The sequence below is a fragment of the Protomyctophum bolini genome (genome assembly GCF_963924005.1).
Source record: "Protomyctophum bolini genome assembly, chromosome: 23".
In the NCBI taxonomy this organism is placed as follows: domain Eukaryota; kingdom Metazoa; phylum Chordata; class Actinopteri; order Myctophiformes; family Myctophidae; genus Protomyctophum; species Protomyctophum bolini.
In genome coordinates, this window is record NC_137884.1 from 10128105 (window position 1) to 10141991 (window position 13887).

At 44.5% G+C, this 13887-nt stretch overlaps 1 protein-coding gene across 2 annotated transcripts in view; it reads left to right on the plus strand.

The window, feature by feature from the left end:
- Positions 1-1356: 1356 nt before the first annotated feature.
- The window catches only part of wnk1b (WNK lysine deficient protein kinase 1b), a 101556-nt gene continuing 89025 nt past the window's right edge, over positions 1357-13887 (plus strand). For both annotated transcript variants that reach the window (XM_080757731.1, XM_080757732.1), the window contains exons 1-2: positions 1357-2376; positions 5802-7227. In XM_080757731.1, coding sequence (XP_080613857.1) covers positions 6322-7227 — 906 coding nt within the window. In that variant the 5' untranslated portion in view covers positions 1357-2376; positions 5802-6321. The remainder of the gene's footprint in view (positions 2377-5801; positions 7228-13887) is intronic.

Sequence of the window (13887 nt, forward strand, 5' to 3'; positions counted from 1 at the left end):
GAAGTTGAAGAGGAGATAAGACTGACACAAGTGAAGTGAGCGGAACAGGTAGACATAGATATTGCAGTGGGCACAACTACTGTACAGACATCAAGATGCCATTCCTAGGGATTCATTTTATTCCCAGGGCACCCCCACAGACCTGCCTAATGTGCCCAATGTCCTTTCTCTTATGCCAGAGCCAACAGGAGGCTCTCTCTGCCTTGTGTGTTCTTGGGGAATTGCAGGCACTGAGAGGTCTATAGTTTGCTTCCTGCCTATACTAGTCTGTTCGTCTGTGCAGTGTGCATGCTTCTGTCCTTGTCCACACTTGGCCTTACTCTGGTGTATTTGAGTCAATAAGTAAGTCCTGTCATGTGTGTGTGTGTGTGTGTGTGTGTGTGTGTGTGTACCTACCTGTGTGAGTGGTATTTTTCCCATATATCTTGTATTTTTTGTCAATGGAAATTTTTACACCTCCAGAGTGTCAATGCAGCTGCGTAGGATGATGAACACAGAGGCAGAATAAGTCAAACAAGCCAAATCCCACACACATTTTATTGCAGTAGGCCTACCGATCTTTCAGCCCTGCTGGATCTTCATCAGAGTAATGAAGTAGTTGTCGTAGGCTACAAGTACAACCAGAATCCATGTATTGTCTCTCTCTTTCTCTCTCTCTCTCTCTGACGTCACTGAGCGTTTCTGTCTCTGGTGGGGGGGGTTGCTCCATAGACACAGGCTAATTTGCATTTTTTGGGGATCATGTTAATCTGGAAAACAGACAAATTTGCAATTGCGAGCCTGGCCATGCCAAGCTATATTCATAACGTATGTAATGTATAGGCTGTATACAGTGGTGTCATATGTGGTGATTCTTTTTCTGGTACCACGGAACGTCACGCTCACGCACACACACATGCGTGCACGTGCACATTGCTCACAGAACAGTTGCATAGCCTAAGCCTATTGTTAAATTGTATACGTATGTATGCATGCTGTTGTGTAACGACCCTGCAAAATGTTTCTTTATTGAATAAAATCATAATTATGTCACATACATACTTCTGCTAGATTATTTGGTGTTACCTGTTACCTGGCAGACCGGCAGCCGGCAGGTATTGGGGGTACAGTACAAAACATGAACATGCATATATACAGCCTAAAAATCAGAGAGAGAGAAACCGTCAGTGACGTCAGAGAGAGAGAGCGAGAGGGGGGAGAGAGAATAGCGACGGTGGAGAATGTGACGGTGGAGATTTAGACAGCAAATAGAACACGCACGCGCGCACACACACACAACGCACGGTCGATCGATGCCTCATCCTGTCAGACTGGATGCAGGCATGCAGCAGCAGTGGACTTCAACGGGACTTTGAAACAAAACAGCCACATCTGGGCGCGTTGTTGGTCGGGGACCCCCAGCGGAGGAGAGCTGCAGGTAGGTGAAGACCAGACGCAGGCTGTGCTGGGGAGACATTATTATGGACTATATGTGAACAGTGTTAACAGCCGTGGACGACACACAGCAGGAAACCAAGAGTTTGTGTGTCGTTTTTGTTGGTGGAAGAAAGAAAAGAAAAAAGAACTGAGTTTGTTGCGTGTGTCATTGTTGCCTCCTGCTGCCTGCCCTGGTGGGTTCGTCCTGTCGAGTCATCGGCTTGGTCGGGGAACGTAGTTAGAGAGAGAGAGAGAGAGAGAGAGCGAGAGAGAGAAAGAGAAAGACACACACAGATACCGAGAGGCTACTGAGACACTCTCCGTTTGTCTGTCTGACTGGACCAAAACAACTGGGAATATTCCGAATGGTTGAAAGCGGATTTGTTGTAACCTTTTTGGACCTCATGTGCAGCAGCGAAAAAAACGAAACCCCAAACGGGACACATGGGGGCGGCTGGAAAAGCTTTAAGTGTGTGTGTTGTCGTGTCTGTTTTGGTTCAGAAAACAGGGAATACTGTGGATTTTAATAGATTTTTATTGCAACGCGGGTCCGAGTATCAACCTTCCGGGGACTTGGGGGTGTGAAAGGAGGCAGTAGAAGCGGATTATTCGGTGCGGATGAAGAGGAACTGTCTGAGACCAAAGAGGAAATAGAACCGCACTACCACCAGCCAAGCGAGGGAAAGCTGGTTCCTTTGGCCGACGGGAGGTCGCTGTTGGTCGGGTTGGGGCTGGCTGCACGTCCCCCCGGTACCGAGAGGGTGTTTTAAACGTTGTGATGTTTGTTGACTTGGACGGCTTTCCCCCCCTCCTACTGTGCTGATTTGAACGTGACGCACTGATAATCTGCAAAATGTTTTCATGCAGCCTCGAGTTTCTGCAGAGGAGTTTGCGCTCAATTTAGATCAAGTTTGCACACGTTGAAGAAAAAGAATGGCTTCTGCAGCACCGCTGTAAAAGGTAACAATCTGTTTCATTTGCAACAATTTTAACGGTTTATTTTCAGTTCCAGCGCAGGTTATTTGGTTAAAGTTAAACCGTAGCAATTCTCGTTAATTGAGCTTAATTGAGCTTAATTGTACAGAAAATGTAACCACACATAATTATACTCTCAGTCTCCGAGTTACAAATATATGTATCATGTATTGACGCTAAGAAGTAAGAATTTGACTGTGTTGCCTTAAGGCAAAGTTTAGTTGATCTCTGCGACTGCGAGCCTTCCTGCAGTAACTAACTACACGACTACTACAGTAACTTACATTACATCTGCAAACAAAAAAATCCATTCTTGGCCAGGGGATCGATTTTGGGCTATATCATGATCCGGTGTCCTACACGACATCCTAATGAAACAGTCAGTAGGAGGCTACACCAATCCTGCTGCTGTATAAGTTATATTATACTAACATACTCGTCCATATTATGTTCAACTAACGTTTTTTTGTTCCCCACCAAAAATTATAATAAAAATAATTCATGAGTGCCCCCGGGTTGCAGCTTTAAGTGTGAAGGCGCTTAAGTAACGTTATTAATTACAGATGAAGTGTGCCGCCCTTCACTCACTCCTTGCACGCGGGTTCCTCTGCGCCGTGCGCGTTGCGCGAGCGAGGCCACGCTCGTCGCTAATGGGTCTACGTTTATATAGGTTACACAGAAAGCGATAACCTGTTGAATTGTGTGACCCCAGAGGTTGGCGTTTACTGTTTCCCCCGCTGTTATTATTGATTAATTAGCTCATTATTGTTGTTATTATTAATAATAATAATAATGCTGTTATCATAATGATTGTGTTGATTTTAACTTATGACTGTATTATTCTGTCTGTACAGTGTCATAAAATCTATTATAATTATTATAATTACAGTTGTCAAAACAATGTGTCAATTCCAAGAACACGCGTTAAAGACTAATTAGCCGAAATTGTAGTCCATAGGTTACCAATATGGGTATAACGACTCGCCAGTCGCCAGGCTAGGCTAACTCAAGTGCAGCGTCAAATTTCAGGTACTTCTGGGACAAAAGTAAACAAGAAATACACAAATAAGAATTAGGACGGTTTACCGCTTTATTTTTGACGAAATTAAAACCAGATTGAAACTGTCAAGAAAGGTGTTTGTTAGTTTGAACACAGCATCCAACTGACAGCAGGTAACCCCTCTCTCTCTCTCTCTCTCTCTCGCTCGCTCACACACACACACACACACACACACACACACACACACTCCCTTTTTGATTACTGTCTTCCAGAATCAATGGTGGTTCGATGAAACGTGTTTCATTTACTTTAATAGTTAAGTTTAAGTTTATGTTTTTAAGATTTTTTGAAACACTTTCATCACACTCACACACATGTAATGTTCCGGTTTGGGATGAAGTGGATTGGACTGGGGTTTCAACAAATTGGGGACAATCTTTTAGGACCGTGTTTGTATGTAGGCCTAGTTATAATTATTATCTGTAGATGAGTATGGCATCAACAGCTGCAAACTGATTTCAAGACAAAGCTGCAACTCATTACACTAAGAGTTGATTGTTCTCCTAATAGTTCGCCATGTTTTAATGCAATAGGATGTCCTGATTGATTTGGAAAAAAGCAACTAATCTAAAAGTGGGTTTTCACCTGACAGTCTGAAAAAAGAAGAAGAATAAATTGGGGTAATTCTAAACACTGGTATGATTTGTAAAATTGTCATCAGTGATGTAAAGTCAATATCATACTAAACATGCAATGGAATTAGACCTGTAGTTTATTTTCTGATAGAACCTGTTCAACTCACTCCAAGCCAGGGTCTATCTCCTTCCTCTGACTCTCGATCTTTTCTTCTACCACTCATGTCTGTCATCCTCTCTCACTCTTTTTATTGCTCTTTGCAACCCCTCCCATTCTCTAACTTTTGTGTGTGTCACTGTCACTGAACCCCTCTCGTCCCCCGGCACTCTGACATTCCCTTGGTCTATACTCTATATCCCCTCTCTAGGTCTCTTTCTCAAAATGTTTTACTGCTAATTGTGCTCTATGCTACAAACAGTGCCCCCCCCATCTCTGTCTCTCTCTCATATCTTTCAGTGTTATGAAGTTAAGGTCAGTCAGATTTGCCAGTTGAGACTTGGGAGCTAATTTAGGTACAGGTCTCAGCGAGGCCCTGACGTAATGTGTGTGTGTGTGTGTGTGTTTGGGGTTCTTATGGTAACTAAAGCCTGACTCTCAGAGCTATATAATTATGGCTAGTAAACACATTTAGAAAAACAATTAGTTGGACAAACAATTAGTTGGACTATTTGCATTATTTTCACTGATGCCTTAATGGGTTTTGTTTGGTAGGAACTAGGAATTAGGAATGTCTCAATCAAGAATTTATCTTCTTCAGGATCAGGAGTCAGGACACCCCCCCCCCCCCCTCGCCATTTATTTGATCAGAAGTGAGTGAGTGCTGGCTAATATTGATGTCATCAGGGATCTCCATATATGGGCTTAATTGCGACAGCAGGTCGCATTTACTATGACATATCAAGACCTGGGCACCATATATGGAGGCTTTCCCATGTACAGAGATTTTGAGTGATTTCACTGACGGACAAAAATGTACGATTTCATAGTAAAACAAACAAATATAAATTAGATATGCCTATGCCATGTCGCAAAAATCGAACACATATATGTAAATATAATGAGTGATGCCAAATATTTATTTTCTACCCAGAAACCTGGAAATAGACAGAAATAGCTACACAAACAGCAGAACACACTGAAACCAGAAGCCTATGAGCAAATCGTACTACTGTATCACTGCTCCCTACCACAAAAACAATAATTTTTGTTAAAAATCTAAGAAATGGTGATTTTCGGTGTCCTGACCCTTTAAATCTTCATCTGAGTCATATGATATTGAGATCATATGATATTTAGTATCACAGTGCTTAATACACATTCCTGATCCGATCTTTATTTGTCCTAGGACCTAGATAACACAGCTGCACAGTCACCTCTTTTGACATACAGAGCACGAGAACATGGGCAGTCTAAACAGAAAACATTTGATTAGCATTCAGATACGTTGATGGTTGGAAAACACACTAGGAAAGTGAGGTCCAGGTCGATATTTTAGTCACTGCTAAACGGTAAACACACATTTAAGCCACACGTTGTGGGTAATGGGTTTTTATATGAGAGACCGAGCACAGTGGAATTTGAGCCCATACCAATCGGTTAAGCCAGAGCCTTGACCGACTGCCTAAATGTCAGCTATAATATATTCCTACAAACAGGCTAAGGAATTCTGGGAAATGTAGTGGACAAAAACAAAACGGTAGTCGTTTCTTGTCAGGAGTCAGGACTAACCCACTCTCTCTTTCTCTTTCTCTATTTCTCGCTATCTTTTTCTTAGGCTGCCATCCGGAGTTTTGACCTTGTTACAACATCAGCCTCTCCAGGGTTTATCACCCCCCAACCGAGCAAAAGGACATTAGGTGCTGTCACGTCCGTCTATGTCTTGGTATTTGGTCTCAGGATGGATGACGGGAATATTGACTCATCGCAGCGTTCAACCCTTCACACCTCCTTCCTTGTCTCCTCCTCTCCCTCCTCTCTCCTAAAGAGAAAGAGCTCTCAGCTTTGTCGGGAGCCATCTGCCTCTGAACACTGCAGACAAGAAGGGCATTGTGGGAAGTGTAGTTCTGGGCGTGTTTGGTGTTGAAACGGTCAAGGCGAGTGACGGGGAAAGGAGAGGTCCCTAAATCCAACTATTTTATTTTATCCCGCGCCTTTTTGGATTGGATGTCAGAAGACCTGTTGGCCATAGAGTTTAATACAAAAGAAATCCTTTCTCTCTCATCCAGTTTTATTTTATTGATCCTTTATCACATTCAGTAATTTTTTTTTATTGATCCTTTAATAGCACATCCAGAATGTCTGACAGTGACAGCAGTAGCAAAGTTGTGAAGTTCCTGTCCCCTGCCCCTCCTCCTCCTCTCATCCTCACTCCCTCCTCCCCCCCCGACCCCGCCCTTCAAACTCCCAAGAATGTGAACGGTTCGGGAACCCTCAGTTCAGACTCCCTAGTGGACCAGCTCGGAGACCAGCCAGAGGTCAGGCGGCGCCGCCATACAATGGACCGCGACTCAAGAACAGCCGAGCATCGCTTCTTCAGACGGAGCGTCATCTGTGACTCCAACGCCACAGCGCTGGACCTGCCTAGCAAGGCCACCGTCATCCTCACCTCCCCTCCGGACTGCCAGGGGACGCCCAGCTTCCTCCCTCAGGTACGGGCTGGCGAGCACGTGGGCGGGACCCCGGAAACCGCCGCCCCCCGCGATGCTGCTGGTGTCACCGAGGAGATGCGCACACTAGCGTGTACAGCTGCGGGTGGTCACGTGTGCGTCGACGGAGCGCTGCAGCAGCCCGACAGCCAGGCGGAACTAGACGCCACGGAACGAACTGTAGACCAACTGCCCGGTGTCACCGCACCACCCGCAGGCCTGGAGGACAAACCGCAGGCCGGGAAAGACGGGAAAGCGGCAGCACCTGCCGATGAGAGTGGCGGTGGCAGCTCCCCCGTGGAGGAGAAGGAGAGAGAGCTGTCGGAGGAGGCCAGGGAACTGGCCAAGGCGCGGGCGGAGCAGAGGGCGGAGCAGAGGGCGGAGGCCGAGAAACGAGTGCAGGAGGAAGAGGAGGTATCGACCAAGGCAGTGGGGACGTCGCCGGACGAGCGCTTCCTGAAGTTCGACATCGAGATCGGCCGCGGCTCCTTCAAGACCGTCTACAAAGGTCTGGACACCGAGACAACGGTGGAGGTGGCCTGGTGTGAGCTCCAGGTAAGTCCGCCAGCACCGCAAAACAAACTTACCCATGCAATCGCTCATGTGTCATGTCAGCTCTGTGCTTGTTTTGAAATACTTTTAAGTTTTACTTTCTTAAAGGTATGCGCCAGCTCCACACAGTTCAATCGATACAGAAACATTTTGATTACATGTAATGCCAGCTGAGAAAAGTCCAAGAATGACCATGCTGCTTTGCTATACAGTAAATGCTGGTGCATTTAATCAAACAGGGACCATATGAGGGTAATATTATATTATTAATTATTTAAAGTTATTATATAGTATGGATTCCTTTTAAGATGAGTCAAAACAGATTTTGATACATTTAAACTTCAATTGGCTGTGTTTGTTAAAATGATAGGACATCATGGAGGATGGCATATGGCATCATTGTCGGAAATCGTAGTGTGTGTGAGTCAGGTTGCAGGTTGTGAAATTGTGTTCAAGAACACTTCCTGTATGTACGTTTTTCACAGGAAGCTGACTCACTGCTGAGATAACTGTAATGAAGAGTGTGTGTGTGTGTGTTTGTGTGGATGCTTTTAATTTAAGAAACATTGCCGTTGTCCTGTCTGTCTTTCTCTCTGGGAGATTGCTGTCTCACTCTCCTGATAATAATTGTAATCTGGTAATTGGACCAGATGATGTAATCCTTGTGGATTATCGTATGTCGTGTGTGGATGTTTATGTAACAATTTAACCTATAGTGATCAAACATGCGCTTGCATGCACAAACAGAAAAACAGTTTTCTGGAGTGCTAGGCCCTGTGTGTGTGTGTGTGTGTGTGTGTGTAACCCTACTCCCACCACTCTGCGACATGTCAGCAGTTGCTCACTCAGCGTACGCACACACACACACACACACACACACACACACACACACACACACACACACACACACACACAGAAAGAACCTGGGTGGGCACGGCCACTGGTGAGCTGTGGAAGCATCTGGAACTTGTCGATTTTGTGTGAGTGTTAGAGAAAGAAATGCTGACTTCACAGACAGACAGACAGACAGACAGATACACAGACGAGTAGATGGACAGACAGGTAGACAGACAGGCAGATGGCACAGACAGACAGACGGATGGAGAGATGGTAAAACAGAAAAGTAACTATTACATTATCAGCTAAAAACTGTGGAAAGAACAGAGTACTTCCTATTATGCAAACCATGCTGGCGCTGAAACCAGGGCTCGAAATAGCGACCATTTTGGTCGCAAATGCGCCTGAATTTTAATCTGTGCGATCTCAAAATATAACTGGGCGCACCAGTGCTACTGCATATAATTACTGTAGTGCGACCAAAACGATCGCGACCGAAAGTGTCGCGGGCCGGTTCCCTCCCGCGAGATGATTTAAACTTGTAGAGCATAAAGATCTGAGCATGTAAAAAAAAAGTAAGTTCCTAGTCCATTCCTGTCCAGAGTTATGATTGTTTAAAGAAATATCTCCTTGGCTTCTTCTACTTCCTCTAACCTCCCGTCAGTCCGTGGACTGATTGGGTGATCAACATCAGCTGGACCTGAGGTCCTCAGCTGTGAGAGACAACAAAAGGGCTCAATTGAATGGAATGTGTGGAGTCACACACACACATTTATGATGACGTTATGAAAATAACTTCTCATAAATATATACAGTAGGCCTATATATATATATATATATATATATATATATATATATATATATTTTTTTTTTTTTTACTTCAATCAAAAAGCAGGCCTACATAAAACAAAGGGTTTTGTAGCCATTTACAAATTCAGAAATTATAGCAGAGACAGTATTTAGAATTTAATTATATTTTCAACTGGTTTATTGCCACAAAAATAGCATCTCATACCAACTGGCTTGTAGGCCAGTGGTTCCCAAAGTGGGGTCCGGGGATCCCTAGGGGTCCTCGGTTAAATGATAGTTAGGAACCAAATGGACCCTTATGGGTCTGAAACTCTGAGAGTGTACTACATACTATGGGTAAACCAATTTCACTGTACATTTGTACACTCAGTTAAATTAACTTTGATTTTATGGGTCCCAGAGATAGAAATGGGGAACGGTAGCCTAATTCAGGTCAAACTGGGGGTCCTTGAAATGTAAATAACTGAAAATCACTGCTAGAGCCGTAAAAATCTTCTCATATGGGGGTCCCTGGCATATATTTTCAAATGGGGGTCCGTGGGCTAATGAGTGTCAATTTGAGGGTGCTTGACATGAAAAATGTTGGGAACCACTGCTGTAGGCTACAAGTGTAATAATAATGAATGTAAAAAATCGATTACATATTGGTGCTCGTAAAATTTTGGTGGGTGCTCCTAATTTTTTTCTGGTGCTCCTTCATTCTGAATTTGGGAGCACCAGTGCTACCAAGTAAAAAAGTTAATTTCGAGCCCTGGCTGAAACCATCCTATTGTGTGTGTGTGGTGAGGTGAGGCAAGGACAGTGAATCACACATATGCTATATGAATCAGGATGACCTCTCTCTCTCTCTCTCTCGATCTATATCTCTCTATTTCTCTCTCTGTCTCTCAGTTTAGTCCAGTTCATTTGTGCTTCAGTGTCGGAGATGTCACGGTGCAATTGTATCAAAGCTAACGAAAAGATCAGATATAAGCACTTAGCTCATTGCTATGCTATTTATTTACAGAATTAATCAAGTTGCAAGATGTGCTGAAATTTAATTTGGGAGAGGACCGTGTTCCTCAGCTAAACGTATAGTGTGAAGTCTAGAGCCCTATTTTCTAACCTGACTCCGTCAGATTGCAGCAGTATTGAGTTCACACGTTCCCTCAGGAACCATGAACCCGAAGCAGTGGGACATAAATCTGATATCTCCATAATAATTTCGAGTTGTAGTCTTGTTAGGTTGTGTTTACATGTGCGCTGTGGCACAGCTTCAATATGTCATCAGTCTCGCATTGATTCAAAATAGTAAAAAAAAAAAGGCAAAGTAGTTTAGGGACAAGGAAGGGGTTTAGCATGGATGAAAATAGAGCCCCTTGTCTCTCTCTCATGTGGACGTAGATAGACAGACATTTATTGATCCCTGTGGGGAAATTCAGGCATCAGCGGCGTTGCACTAACTAAGATTGAAATAGAAATAAATATGATGAAGATAAAAATAGGTAGATGTAAGTCTGACCTAGGTTAGTGTAATGTAAAAATATTAATAATTATTATATAAAGACAGGGGCGTAATTAATTGTACAACCTATCACCAGTAATATGGACATACAACAGACTATAGAGTATAGACAGTGGATATGAGACTGATATGTACAGTGTCAGCAAGCCTACACAGTGGACTCAATTTAGTAGTGTATTATATCATTTATTTTGAGAATTTCCCAACATTAAGATAAGAGATCAACAGACTCAGACTTGCATATAGAAGACAGTGTACGTACACATTTTGTTAACATAGTAATACACGTTCTAGTGCTGTAATCAATTCATCATTGCGTTCACACGGGCATATTACAGTCTACCATTCATTGTCAAAGGAAGCAGCTAGTGGATGATCATCAGCAACGGAAAACACGGTTTGTTGGTCTCTTCTGTAAACGGACAAATTGTCACCAAATGGAAGCATAGGATTAGGAGACACACACACTCTCTCCGCTCTAATTCAGGACTGGGTCCAGCCCATTCTTTGGGTGACCCATTGTCCACTGGACATAACGTCAGTCCAGGCCTGATAATCACCGACGAGTTTGCAAAGCAGTGCTTCGAACGCTGATGTCATGTTGTCCTGTTGAACTTCCAATGTGATATATCCATGCCGATCGTGTTTACGTTCACGACTCAATGTGCCGGCGGAAGTGTTGTCCTCTTTCAAGAGTGGTCGAGCAGAGGAGGAAAAGCCGTCTTGCTCTCTCTCTCTGCTGACTCCAGGTGGGCAGGGTGTCCTTGACGCAAGGTACGCAACGCAAGCAATTTGGTTGCGTTGGCGTGGGATCAGATCTCAACCTGACGGAGCGAGACGCAAGACGTAACCGTCGCAACGCAAGGGAGGAATTTCTCTCACCCAGCGTTGCTTATGTATTCTTATATAGTCGATTACGTTCGACTCTGTCAAGCACTTAATTCTAATGACTTCCTGGAAATGGAGTGTTGTGATTGGCTGAACTTGGCTGAAAACAAAACTTCAGAGGCTTAGTTCGGTCGCGCGTGCCTGTGTGTGTGAGAGAGAGAGAGAGAGAGAGAGAGATCTGGGTTTAAAATAGATCTCATCTCTGTGTCTCTTTGCATCAGCGTAAACTGACCCAGCCTTACCAATACTGCTGCACACCACTGTGTGTGTGTGTGTGTGTGTGTGTGTGTGTGTGTGTGTGCGCGCGCACGCGTGCGTGTGTTTGGTGAGGGTCATTGTCCCACCCACATTCCTCACATTCCAAAGACAGGACGTCAATCATTTGGTGGATGAACCCCTCAAAGGTGGGTGTGTGTGCTTGTCTCACCAACTGGATCCTTATCGCTCTTGCATTCTCTCTCTCTCTCTCTCTCTCTCTCTCTCACTCACACTCCCACCCTCTCTTCCCCCTCGCTCTGTTCTCCATGACCTTAGACAATTACCTCTGGGGGGAGAGAGAGAGAGAGAGAAATATGGAGGGATTGAGAGAGAGCTAGAGATGGAGGATGTTTTTTTCTTCTTCTGCTCTATAAATAGCAGCGGTGTGATCTGCTTCCACACAACTGGAGCAGAATGAGTGTGTGTGTGTGTGTGCGTTTTGTGTGCGTGCGTTTCCGCATTTCTGACCCAGTGCAACAACTAGGGGATCGTCATGGAGCTTCACCTAACCTACACACACTTTTATAATATAGAAGAGCTCAAAAACGCCATCCGATATGTGTTGGTGCTACAGAATGAAGTCCAAGGTGGAGCAAAACATTTGTTCTTACGCAGGCTAGCTGTCTAGACTCTAGATTCTGCTGTGGTGCATGCACTCCTTATGGTGCGCGTGCGCACTCCAGGGGGGTGCGTGACATGAAAAGGCTAATGGCAGTTTTATGGTGTTAATTAACGCAAATTCCTGTAAAACACTGTTGTAAGGAGATGTATAGAGCAGCCGTCTCTCAGTGCAGTGACATTCTGTGATTATTTTCCATAATATTCTTTATCATTTTTGGCCAAATACAACGAGACTGAGCGTTGGGGGTGCGTCAGCTAGGTCAGGAGGCAACAGGGGGTGCACGGCCAAAAACGTTTAAGGGCCGCTGCTCTAGAGCAAAGGTTCCCAAACCTTTCAGGCCGCGACCCCCCCCCAAAATATATTTGAACCTGTGCCCTCAGTCAGAGCACCAGAGCTCCAGCGGTTGATTGGCTTGTGTCTCTCCACAACTACCGGTGATTCCTTGTCTTCACTGCCGACAAAATGTACTTGAAGCATTCTGTTTAGTTCTCTCCCTGTCAACAACATCAAGCGTTCCTTGTTACCATCTGTGCTAATAAGCAAACGGGCACCATTTACATGGTCTGACTGATGAATCACAGACATCGGCGCTGAACACGCTTTGAGCAGTGCAGTCTGATCCCATTTATCTTGTGTTTGTGGTTATTTTGTCATCCATCAACATCCGAAAAGTAAAATGAGTAACATTTGCCTTGGCTCTGTTGACAATGAAAACCTTTCCCAAGACGATGTTTTAGTACGCCCCACCCCCCCTCCCCAAAAAGAGCATCATCTGTCACTTATTTTGGCTACCGAAGCAACGATGTAGATCAAACAAACAGTTTGATGTGCAGTTCAGTAAACTCGACTGCAAATGGATTTCTGGCAGCATAACAAAGACATTTATGCAGTAACCTGAAATCTCTACACAATGTGCAATATGTGAGCTCACAACTTGATCCAGATCTGCTATTTGTGAACCTTTTTTAGAAAAATATTTCAGTCAGACAACTCAAGGAGGATGTAATATATATATTTATTGAATATAGGATAATCAATGCAATATATTTATTATGGTTTGGCGATGTATTGGATCTGCTTTTTAGGTACTCAGGTCAAGCGCATCAGTCCCGACCATAGGGACTCTGAATCCCCCGTACCTAAACAGTAGATCCAAAACGACAGGTGGTAGCTGGGGTGGAGGTGGGTGAGCAGCAGAATTGAGCGCAGGTTGTATGACAGCAGCACGCTGATACAGCAGCAGTAAGCAAGCAAGAAGGCAGAGGAATGCAAACCTCTGGTTCAAGTAGCCGGTATGAGATGGGGTGAGCGTGTGATTGGCTGAGTGAATCATGTGGATGAGAGCCTGATGCTGCGGTGGCCCAATTAACGGCCGGCGCGCTGACTGAGGTTCCCTGACTGAACTTGCTCTGCGCATGTCTACGACAGGCGCAAATGCTCATGAATTTGACAGTTTTAAAATGTTTTGGAGATTTGGGGGTATTACTTTCCACCTGTAATGACACGCCAGTTAACACCTGGTTAAGGTTCTCACATATTGTTGTCTAAAAGGGAGATGACTAAACCATAGAGTTAAAATAATAATAGACGCCAGACGGCACTGGATTTCCCCTCCCATCCACTTGCTAGTTGCTCACCCAGCGCATGAGGCGTTTTCACCCCTTCTTCTTCCGGGTTGGAAAAGTGATTAACACGCCGGGCCCGGAATCACGAACGAGCACCGTGTGTGTGTGCGTGCGTGCGA